This window comes from Vespula vulgaris, chromosome 2 (assembly GCF_905475345.1).
Source record: "Vespula vulgaris chromosome 2, iyVesVulg1.1, whole genome shotgun sequence".
Classification (NCBI taxonomy): Eukaryota; Metazoa; Arthropoda; class Insecta; order Hymenoptera; family Vespidae; genus Vespula; species Vespula vulgaris.
In genome coordinates, this window is record NC_066587.1 from 18,548,192 (window position 1) to 18,560,730 (window position 12,539).

The window sequence follows — 12,539 nt, forward strand, 5'->3', positions numbered from 1 at the left end:
TAATAACTATTCCCTATTGGTCGTTATAAATATGTTGACACTAACGCCACCCTAGTAGTCGTGCGTAACATTAACGTAATTAACATGAATCAACTCATCACACTTTTCTTTCAGTTGCTTTAAGTATTTGGTTGAAGTTGACTGGAATCAGTTTCCGATGTGTCGTTTAGCTAATGTAACTATATAAATGAAAGTGATGTCCTTTGGTGAGAAGTAGGTTATTTTTTTACATAGTAATTTACATATTGTTGATTTGAAAACGCTATAAAGTGAAATGTTCCATGTCACTTAGATTTTTTTATGGGAATGTGTACATAATGTTTTAATCTATGAAATTATTGTTGTATATTTGTTTTACTTAATAATTTCATTATTATAAGAATTATATCGCGTAAATTATTGATGATGATTTGGAAAAATATATATTTTCTCATTAAATTTTTAAATGTTCTCTTTTTCATTTAAAAAAGCAATCTGTAATTAAACGTTTTTCTTAAAGTAATCTTTACATTTTCAACTATTAAATTTATATTTATCTCTTATAAAGATGTATAAAATGAAAGATTAAATTATTTTAATGCGATATATTTTTCACAGTGATTGCATTGAATATAACTTCGTTACTTCAGCCGACTTTTCTGGTCTAATGATACAGAAAGTGTCTAGGAGTTTTGTGATCCAAAGTTATACATCTATGATCACATTTAAAAATACATTCAGTACGTATATCAAATTTATATAATAAAAAGTTTTAATATTATTAAACGATATAAATTATTTTATATATAATATAATTATTAAATATTACATATTTATATTATTTACCAAGATTGAAAGAAGATACATTTTATCGTTTAAAATAAAGAATAAAAATGGCACCTGTACCATTAGAAGGACATCAAACACCGGTAACAAATAATATACCACAAGAGGGTAATCGTGGTGGTTCTATTTCTCTTGGCTTGCTCATAGATTTCATTATACAACGTACTTATCACGAACTTACTGTTCTAGCAGAATTGTAAGTCTATATCTTTCACATATACATTTAATGATTATTTAAAAATATTTTACTTTCTGAAATTAGAAATTTAAATATGTAAATAAGATATGAATGATAATATATAACTTATTCGTTTAGGTTACCTCGTAAGACTGATATGGAACGTAAAATTGAAATTTATAATTTTTCTGCTAGAACTAGACAATTATACGTTCGTTTATTAGCATTAGTAAAATGGGCCAACAGTGCATCTAAAGTCGATAAATCAGCAGTAAGTACATATATTTATTTATATTGTATTGATCTTTTTGACTGAAGCAATATAAATATAATTTTTTTATATGTTACAGCATATTATGGCATTTTTAGATAAACAGTCATTACTTTTTGTTGATACCGCTGACATGTTGGCAAGAATGGCACGAAAGACACTTGTCCATGCTAGATTACCTAATTTTCATATCCCTGCAGCAGTAGAAGTCCTTACTACTGGCACATATGGTCGTTTACCAGCTTGTATCAGAGTATGCAGATGATATGTAATAATTTTTAAAAATACGAATTATAACAAATAACTATTCAGAGAATTTTATTTATACAGGAAAGAATAGTACCGCCTGACCCTATTACTCCAGCAGAGAAAAGAAGTACATTACAGAGATTAAATCAAGTGATACAACATAGATTAGTTACTGGAAATTTGCTTCCACAAATGCGTAATTTGAAGGTATGTTTTAAAATGATTTATAATCAGAGAAATATCAGTTTTAATTTTATATTGTTACTTTCTGATTTATTTTATTTTTCGTTTTTATAGATCGAGGCTGGTAGAGTAACATTTTTAGTCGAACAAGAATTTTCAGTCTCGCTTACTGTTATGGGAGATGGTCCAGCAGTACCATGGAGATTATTGGAATTAGAGATTTTAGTTTCTGATAGAGAAACGGGAGATGGAAAAGCATTAGTACATCCCTTACAAACGCGATATGTTCATCAGGTAAGTAAATATAATACTATTATATTATGTATGATTAATATATTATGTGTTATTTTTTTATGAAAGGTTGTGCAATCTAGATTAGCAGAAAGTTCTAATCCATTGTCTGAAGTATACCATATTCTTCATTATTTTTGTCAATCATTACAATTGGAAGTACTTTATTCACAAACATTAAGATTAATTCGTGATAGATTAGATGAACATATACATGTAGATGAATATACACCTGGAAAATGTTTATCTATATCTTATTGGAGGTATGTGTTTGAAATTGAAAGGTTACTTGAATCTTTTTTATAGTGCAATTCTGTTTATTATATAATATAAATAACATTTCAGAGAGTTAACTAGTAAAGATCCTAGATCAGAACTTGGATACAGATTAACTGTACAAGTTGACCAACATGACCCTGCAAGACCTCTTGCTGTAGTACATGTACCATCATTAGGTAGCAAGGTTGGAATTAAACAATTATGTCTTATCATATAAGTTATTATAATTGCTTTATTTTATATATTCTTTATGATTAATTAGGAGAGTGAAATAGCAGATAGGGCTATAAGATCAGATCAGTTATCAATGGAGTGTTTACTTGTGCACACTATTTACATACGAACAAGAAGTCGCCTTTCCGAATTAAAACAAGAGTTGCAAGCAATATTGAAAGATGTTGAATGTAAGTATATACTCAAGATAATATTTCAAAAACAAAAAATTGAAAATATACAGATTTTTTTTCACATAAATTATGTTTTATTATAGGTACATTAGCAGGATCCCCAGCTATTTTATCAGTTCCAGTATTACAGCCGTGCTTAAGAGCAGAACTTCTCTTAGTTACAGTAGATACTCATACAGGAATGCTTCAATGTCATGTACCACAATATGATGCTCCTTTAGTGCCTGAATTAACTGCTGCGTTGAATGGTGATCACTCTAGGCTTACTACACTTATATCAGAATTACGGTAAAGTTTTATTAATTTAATATTAATTGAAATCATATTTCTTCAAAAGAACGTATCAAATTATATATATAAACTTTGATATTATAGATTTTGGATAACACAAAGAAGATGTGAAAAAACGTTGCAACATCTACCTGCCACATCTTATGAACGCTTACCAGTTTTGCACCATCCAGAACACCCAATGTCAAAAATTAGTAGACATCGCATGTTTGTTCAATTACATAGGCATCCGTCAGTTATTTTGGTATATACGGAGTATCATCATTTCTAACAGCATAACAATAAATAAAGCAATGGGAATATTTAAAATGTTTATTTCATTTTAGATTGTGGCATTCAAGGAAAAAGAAAATTCTCCGTGTGAAATTGAATGTTCATTTTATCTTGCAGTAGTAAAACATAGTTCCATTGAAGATGATCCACATGATGATAGTATAGAAGCAGAAATTCCTAAGATGTATTTAAAAGTCCAAACTCTTATTGAATTTGATACATTTGTGATTACTCATGGACCATTCACTAGCGTTGATAGTGGTAAGTATATACGTAAATAAATGATCAAAAATATATGTTATCAGTTATATAGTAGGCATGTCAAAATGTTAACATCTGTTATATTATTGTAAGTTGCTATGTATGTATAATTTTTTCATAATTTTTTTTACGTTATTACATAACATATACGTGTATTATTTAACATGTAAAATTATGCATGACTTAGTAATATGGAACTTTTTAAAGTCTGTAATTATCTGTAGAAAGAATATAAATTTCTAATATTTGTTATTGCCAGAAGTACAGGTATGTAAATAATATAGGACTAAAATAATCTTATTGTTTCATACTTTTTATTTTTGTAAGTGGCTATTGTTTTGCTTTGTCATATATTTTATCTTTGCACTAGTATTGTAAAAATGTAAGCAACCAGCATCAGTGTCAGACTAGAAGATACAAAGTATAACAGTTCACTGTGTCCTGTTATTTTCAACATGTATTTCTATATATACAAGTAAGCTTTATCATTGGAAGTTTTATCTTTACCAAAGATTTCTGTGTTATTAATTATTTCCTAAATAATGATTAATATGTCCCAAATTTTTTACTAATCGTTTAATTGTTTACGTGTTGTAACTACAAGTATTAACATCTGGCAACAATGAATGTGATGTTGGCATCTTACTACTTTAGGGGGATTAATGGGAGGATTTTTTAGGGAGTAATGATCAAGATGGGGGGTACATTACAGAAGCAATGGAGCCAATGAGCAACAAGCGCAGAAGTACGGGAACTGGGGGAAGAACAGATGCAGTGGGTATAGCACAGAATAGAAGATCAAAACATCCAGCATATTTTATTCCTGAATTGGCCCATGTTGTAGCTTTATGCGATGAAAGAATACCATTTGTGACTTTAGCTCAAGAGGTAAAATAAAATATTTTATAATTTATTGTTTAGTGGAAGAGTAATTAAAATAATTAATGTATATTATATGTGTATATATATATATATATATATATATATATATATATATATATTGTATTATCTCAATATTAATAATATTAAATTATTATTGAACATTTTTACAGCTTAGTAGACGGGATATAGCACATCAAGGGCTTCAAGTAGAAGCAAATGCCACGGCTTTAGTATTGAAACTTGTACAGTTACTTCCTCCATCACCAAATATTGCAACAAGTAGTGCGTGGCATTCTCTTTTAAAAAGACTTCTTAGTGTTTCTATCAGAGTTCATGGAAAAGGGATAGGAAAGTCTTGGATGGCTGAATTTGTTTTTTACAGTAGTCCTCTTACTAGTAATCATACTAAAGAACAAGGTATTGTTTATTTAAATATATAAAGTTAAGGAGTATAATTATTTGGTAATTAATTTTTCTATAGAAGATTTGAAAATTTTATGCAAATTATCTTTGATATATATATATACATAAATATTTATATTTAAGGTTTACGTAGACCAGTATATTTTTCATATGATATGTTAACGGCGGAAAATGTATCACGCACTGTAGATTCATTATTGAATGATTGGGCACAAATCGTTCATTTGTATTCAATAGTTCAAGATTTAGCTGAATATTTTAAAATTGGTAAGTTACGTGAAATAATATACCTATGTTAAAACGTATGCAAATGATGTGTTTATTGACAACATTTATTATTTTCTTTCTTCTTTTTTTTTATAGAAAAATATAATTTACGAAATCTGGTCACAGTTAAATCATATAGTTATAGCAAACTAATCCTTGCATATGGTCCTAATCGGGGAGCAACTGTAACTGTATATTGGAATACAGATGATAAAGCATTTAAATTAATATTTGGAAAAAGTAAGTTGATTTCAATTACTCAGTTTTATTTATTATTATTTTTATATTATACAGTATTAAATAAATTTTTATATGATATAGTATTAAATCATATGTTATATATATGATTTACGTTTAATTTTAGTTATTTATATATTGCAGGTCCAACAAATACGGTTGCCAATGCTCATTCTATCATGAAAGAACAGCTTGAAGCACATTTAAATAGGCACAGAAATTTAGCTCAATTAATTATTATACTTCATGAAACTATACAACCACTTACGTCAATTAGTAAATTACCAACTATTCCTCAACTTTGTGTATATAATTCCGTAAGTCTCACTATATAACATTAACAGTATTTTACTATTGTATAATTTTATTGAAATGTATTTTGCACAGAGGCCACAAGTACCAGTACAAACATTTACAATAATGCCACAATGTGTAACATTGGTGAGAATAGCGTACCAAGGATTGTATTGTTTGGAATTAAGAATGAGAGGAAATGGACTTGTTAGTTTACGTGATGGTGCATATAGTTGTTTCGATAGAAGTTATATCGTTAATGAATTTACACCTATGCAAGGTCTTAAGGTAATAGATTTAATATAGATATAAATATTCTTTTATATTTTATATTGTTATTAATTAATTATATTATTATTTTTATAGGCATTTCTTTCCAAGTATGTGGATGAGAGCGCACTTTTTAGAAGAAGATCACAGTCAGAGGATGATAATCCACCATCGCCAGTTACTATGGATAGCGATGGTGGAGGAAGTGGAGTTGGTTTTTTAAGTCATCATAGAAGCGGTCCACAATCTCCAGCCCAACAACGAGATGGTTTAAGATTTCATCCACCATTAACTCCACCATCTGGTAGTAATCCACATACTCCTGCTAGTCCACATACTGCAAATATATCACAGGTATTTTTTCAGTTGCAATATCATTAAATAGCTGTTTATATTTTTATTGATACAATAAACTAATAAAATGATATAATTTTAGGCCAGTCAACATCAAAGTTTTGGTAGTAGTCCTGCAACTTCGTTTAATTTAGCATCACCGCCTTCGTTACCTCCTAATACTCCAAATATGTTACCACATCCATCACCTGGTTCGAGTCTTGTTGCCAACAGTCCCTTAAATCCAATGCATGTATCAAGTCCTGTTGGACTTATGCCAACATCTTCTCCAGGGCCTTGCAATAATGTGCAAGTAGGACATTCGCCTGCAGGATCGTTTATGCAAACAGGTACAAATATTGAAATAGTTAGTGGTAAATTAATATATATTATGAATTTGAATGTTTTAAAACTAGAAATTGATTTGTTTATACCAGGTCATATTGATGGTAGCCCATTTCCTTCTTCACAAAGTATGGCCTCTCCTGCTGCTTCGAATTGGCCAGGTTCTCCTAGTGTTCCGCGACCGTCTCCAGTAAGACCCGGTCAAAGTCCTGGCCATGCAGCCTTACACAGTCCTCAAGCAACAGATCATAAAAGTGGCAGTCATATATCCAGAGTATTACCTCAAAGATCATGGGCTGGAGCTGTACCAACTCTTCTCACTCATGAAGCGTTGGAACTACTTTCTTGTCCTTCTTCTCATCCTTCTGGATTACCTGGACCAGATTTATCACCGCTAGAAAGATTTTTGGGTTGTATCTATATGAGGCGGCAATTGACACGTTTTATTCAAAAAGATGAATGTGTAAGAATAACATTAACATATTTATAACTTGTATAATTTTGCTTTATAATATAAAAAATAAGATATGAAAAATGAAATACATCTTATTATAATTTCAGTTAACTAGCATTAACATCACAGAACCAGGCGTTGTACACTTTAAAGTGGAAAGTTTACAATGTAGAGTAGGATTAAATCCACAACATCTTCAATCTCTTCATATAAAAGTACAACCGCTTCCGGAACACAAAGATCAATGGACTTCTGAAGAATTACAAGTAAGATTAATGAATTATACAGGTATACATTTTTTTTTTTAATGGTAAATTTTATTAATACTTCTTATTCACAATTTTCTATAGATCATAGAAAAATTTTTCGACACTCGTGTTGCCGTTCCACCTTACAAACCAAATACAATATCTGGCTTTGGAAAGATGCTTAACGTTCCTTTCAACGTTTTAAAAGATTTTGTTCAAATAATGAAATTAGAACTTGTACCTGGTCTCGCACAACAGCAACAATTAAAATGGTCTGTACAATGGTGTTTACGTATTCCACCATCTGCAACACCAATTGTGCCAACTGGTATGGCAGCTGTTCTTGTGTGCAGAAACAAAATTCTATTTTTTGTAAGGATATTTTTATATTAATTTTACAATTATACAAAATGATTTTATTAACTATATTATTTTATCATACAATATAATTATGTATTATATAATTATATTAACACCTTATATTATATCTTCACTTTCAATTCTTTAGGGACTTACATAATTAAGAAATTTTTTAATTATAGTTACAAATAACAAGAATAGGTATACCATATCAAGGAGAAACACCGTCTCTTGTATTACCACTTGTATATGATGTCAGTACTAACTTAACTCAATTAGCAGAGAAAAGAGATCCTAGTCCTGCTTCTGCAACTGCAGCAGCGTCATTACAATTAAAACGATTTGCTGAATATGGTGCAAATCAATCAGAGTGCTCCTTGTTTCCAGCTGTAAGAGATCTTTTAACAAATTTGACGCTTCCTTCTGAACCTCCGGTAATATCACAGGTATATATTATTATAAAATGCAGTATAATTATTATAAAATAGAATCATTATCCTTAATATGTTCTTAGTATATTTATCTAAAATTCTGCTAATATTTCATTTATATTATTTTACAGGTTGTTGCATCTCCAGCTGGAAGTCAAGTAACTGGAACTCAACAAATACAAAGTCCAGCTATGCAATTACATTCTCCAATGGCTGGAACACAAGGACCACCACAAGGACCATATGGTATTCAAGGTATGCCACCTATGGGAATGATGAGCGGACCTTCGCAATAGGATTTACTATACTCTCCTAACCTCGCTTGTTTATCTAATTCTACGCCATGGATAAATTAAAAATATGTTCGCGTTTTCGATTATTAACTATTCTCTTACAAAAAAAATTCATTATTTAAGAGCGACATGAATATATTTAAGTCGTCGAGATTTAACATTTCTGAAGAGTTTTAGGAGAGCCAATTCATTTGTAAAAGTTTATAAAAAACTGGCTGTTAATCAGACGTATTTAATATTTTGTTAAACGTTTGAAATAATACATCCTATTCACTAATTTCACAAAAATATGTATATATATGTATGTATGCACACACATATATATTTAAATGATGGAGAATAATTTAAATTATTGAAAATTGACATGACATCAATTATATAATAAATGTATAAAGTATTGTATCATATAAGTGCATTATTATAATGTATACTTATTAAATGATAAGGAAACAGTAATTATATATATATATAAAAAAATGTTTGTTAGGAAAGATATGTTTATATTAATAACTGTTATATTTTATGTAACAATACTATTTCTAAAGATTAGACCAATGCAAGTGTCTTAAAATACAAATTAATTAATATAATATGCATTTTTTGTATGTTTTACTCAAGCTATAGAAAAATGTAGATATACGAGTAAATAATACGAGACGTTTGTAAATAAAAGACACTAAATAAGAGAAAGATCTAATGAGAGTTGTTACTCTAAATGTAATTTTCATATATCCCTAATTTACATTGAATTATTTTTATCGAAAAATGAAAAAGTTTTAATCTTTTATCGCTCCTTATAATGCTTCCGTAACATCGAATTAAAAAATAGAATTATAAAACATAAGATGTAAATACTTTAATATCCAGTTAGATATAAAAAGAAAACATATTGGAAACGTATAAAAATATGCAGCCATTCGCTCGATCGAACTTGCGATATAACATATATTTGCATATCATTTATTTTTATATTATCGCAAGTACTACCGACCCAGGTCCCACCGCGTGGAGGTTGCTGCATCTGGAGACCCACGAGCTAACGGGGACTCTACTCTAAAATTCGCGTGACCGACGTGATCAAATAATCGATATTCTATAAAACGAAGTCCCCGGTAGGACTTTTAATCGCGCCCGAACACTCCCGTGAGTGTTATAATAACGGTGACTCTACTCTAAATTCGCGTTCGCAACGTTTCACGCACTAACCGAGAATTCAGGCAGCTAACTGGAGGAGGGTCAGTCCACGCTTACGGATAGCAAACCATACTACTCGGCAGCACATAAACCGACACACGACCGGTCATTTATTCGTTTCAGCAATCAAACGAAGTCCATTTGCGTAGGACTTTTAATCGCGCCCGAGAATACCACGCCTGTGCCCGCCGACACACGCGCGAGTGTTCTTCCTATCCTACCCGTATTCCGCGCGGATATGTCGAGAATCGCGAAGAAGAGGAAAAGATGAAGAGAAAGAGAAGAATAGAAGAAGAGAAAGAAAAGAAGAGAAGAAGTAAATGAGAAGAGAAGAAAGCAAGAGTGTGCGCACACGTGAGATGGAGGAAGCAGAAAAGGAAAGAAAGAAAAAAATATCCGTAAGATGCAATGGAACATACGCACGAGAAAAAGATGAAATTTGAAAGAAAAGATGGACATGGAAAAGAAAAGAAAAGAAAAGACAGACCCGAGCAAAACCAAAGTACGAAAATTCAGCTCGATTATTCGGTACTGAAGGAAGGAGACCCGCACAGAAGCCCACGCCCAAGGGCCCATCCCAAGGGACCCACCCGACAGAAACTATAATAACTAATTATTATAGAATTATATTTTTGAGTAAATAAAAATGAAAGAGCGTATTTATTGCAAAGTATATAGAAGATGTACGAATGAACGTAAATTGCACGTACTTCGAAACTTAGTTGGAATTTGATAGAAAAGATCTTGGAAAAATCTTCAAGAACGCAGCCATTTGCACGGTAATACTTGCAGCTTATAAGATTTCGATATATAACAAGTACTGCCGACCCAGGTCCCACCGCGTGGAGGTTGCTGCTTCTGGAGACCCGCGGACTAACGGTGACTCTACTTCTTACTACTTCTACTACTATCAAGAAAGCAAAGCAACGGGGCGACCTCCACTCCCGACGAATTCAAGCCTCCAAACGCTAAAATTGCAGCCCCATGCGTCTCCGCATTTGGGAACCGACTTACGCATAGCTCAACTATCCAACATCGGAAGCTTCGATCACCACTTGAGCACAACCGGTCGTGCTTTCGCGACAAACGCCGGAATCCAAAATTGAATCCTACCGCACTCATAGATACTTACGCGAGTATTCCGGAAACACTCACGCGAGTATGTTGAGTACGTTGGAGCCAATTTAGGACTTAATCGCGCCCGAGAACACCAACGCCTATGCCAGCCGACGTAAGCGAGTGTCCTTCTATCTTGCCCGAACGGGAGAAAAGAAATCCTTCTACGCCTGAGGTAGAAAGATTCTTTAAACTCCCGTATAAAAATCTAAATCCCTCTATGGTCCTTGGGCGACGAAACGATGGCTGCATCTGGAAAGAAACGGTCTAACGAGGATTCTACTCTAAAATCCGCGAACCGAGATGCCTTTCCGCTTCGGGAGCTTCGAGCTTCTCAGCAAACTGGAGATGTATAAAACCCCGCTTACAGATTGCTCCACCGTCCACACCGTCGGCTTCAAACATCTCGAGACACGACCGGTCGTGTCTATATTTCGATTTCAAAAATCAAAACGTAGTCCTCGGTAGGACTAAATCTCGCGACCGCTAACACCCACGCGTGTGCCGGCCGTCACGCGCGTGAGTGTTTTCCCTATCGTTCGCGTACGGAAGCAAGGAGACATACCCTTCCTGCATATAATAAAGATTATATGCAGAGAGGTTCCTTTAACTTCCGTGTAAAAGTCCCACGATGATAGGTCCAGCGATCACCTAACTTGAAACAGAAAAAGAACAAAAGAATATGAATAAAACATGAGTAAAAATTAAAAAGATAACACAAATTAAATATAAAAGCAAAAATTAAAAAGATAGAAATGAAATATAAGAGCAAAAATTATATACAAAATTAAATGCAAAAAGACATTTATTTTATTATTTATAATTATATTAATCAAAGATTTTCCTGTAAAAATTAATTCCTTAAGATTTTCCTGTAAGATATTAATTCCTCGATGATCGCTCTCTCGATGATCTAACCTGAAACAAAAAAAGAGTAAAAAAAGATAAAAAGAACGAAAAAAATAAAAAGAAAAGAGGAAAAGAAAAGAAGAAAAGAATGAAAAGGAAAAATCGAAAGTATTTGTGTAAGTGAGCGTGAGAAAAATGGAATTTGGAACGATGGGTGTGCACCTCGAAGATCGGTTTACTCGACGAAAATCAGAATACCATAATTGAATTGGATCTTTCCTCAGTGAAGGAACGAAACCCGCCTAAGGCCCACACCCGAGGGCCCCTCCCAAGGGTCCCACCCGAAACTAATGATTAATAAAAGTGATTCATATAGTAAATAAAAGTATATAATTAATGTAATTATCAAAAGTATATAAGTAATAAAATTGAATAAGGATAAATACGAATGATAGCTAACATAACTGCGACGGAAAAGCTTTCTGTGCGTTCTGTTAAAAAATTCATCAACAATTTAGTTATATTCAAATTTATTTATCTGTGGAAATATAACTAACAATTCAAAATGTACTCAATTTAACGTTTAATTGAACTTAGACAGACGAGAGATATTGTAAAAATATAGAAATATGCAGCCATTCGCCCGGAAATACTTGCGTTTTATAATTAAATGTATAATTCAATTACAGATGTTAAATATAATTAAGATATAGATTTCGATATTTCGCAAGTACTACCGACCCAGGTCCCACCGCGTGGAGGTTGCTGCATCTGGGGACCCACGAGCTAACGGGGACTCTACTCTAAAATTCGCGTGACCGACGTGATCAAATTATCGGCGTTCTATAAAACGAAGTCCCCGGTAGGACTTAATCGCGCCCGAACACTCCCGTGAGTGTTATAATAACGGGGTGACTACTCTAAATTCGCGTTCGCGACGTTCCACGCACTAACCGAGAATTCAGGCGGCTAACTGGAGGAGGGTCAGTCCACGCTTACGGATAGCAATCCATACCACTCGGCAGCACATAAACC

The 12,539-nt window shown here is 32.4% G+C and overlaps 1 protein-coding gene across 5 annotated transcripts; it reads left to right on the plus strand.

Annotated features, from left to right (window-relative positions):
- The first annotated feature begins 46 nt into the window (after positions 1-46).
- Positions 47-9,135, plus strand: LOC127061910 (mediator of RNA polymerase II transcription subunit 14). 5 transcript variants are annotated; one of them, XM_050989413.1, is made up of 26 exons: positions 47-213; positions 598-719; positions 866-1,021; positions 1,142-1,274; positions 1,354-1,527; positions 1,605-1,730; positions 1,821-2,000; positions 2,067-2,260; positions 2,343-2,460; positions 2,539-2,680; positions 2,767-2,971; positions 3,059-3,218; positions 3,301-3,508; positions 4,188-4,396; positions 4,561-4,807; positions 4,937-5,080; positions 5,177-5,320; positions 5,462-5,634; positions 5,705-5,899; positions 5,978-6,235; positions 6,318-6,564; positions 6,652-7,022; positions 7,121-7,279; positions 7,364-7,633; positions 7,804-8,067; positions 8,184-9,135. In XM_050989413.1, the coding sequence occupies exons 3-26, from the start codon at positions 873-875 to the stop codon at positions 8,346-8,348; spliced, it is 4,635 nt and encodes a 1,544-aa protein (XP_050845370.1). In that variant the 5' UTR covers positions 47-213; positions 598-719; positions 866-872; the 3' UTR covers positions 8,349-9,135. The 5 variants fall into 5 exon arrangements, with proteins under 5 accessions (XP_050845370.1, XP_050845368.1, XP_050845372.1 ...); XM_050989411.1 differs by having other exon boundaries at positions 830-1,021; positions 8,184-9,134; XM_050989415.1 differs by having other exon boundaries at positions 830-1,021; positions 4,224-4,396; positions 8,184-9,134.
- Positions 9,136-12,539: the final 3,404 nt, after the last annotated feature.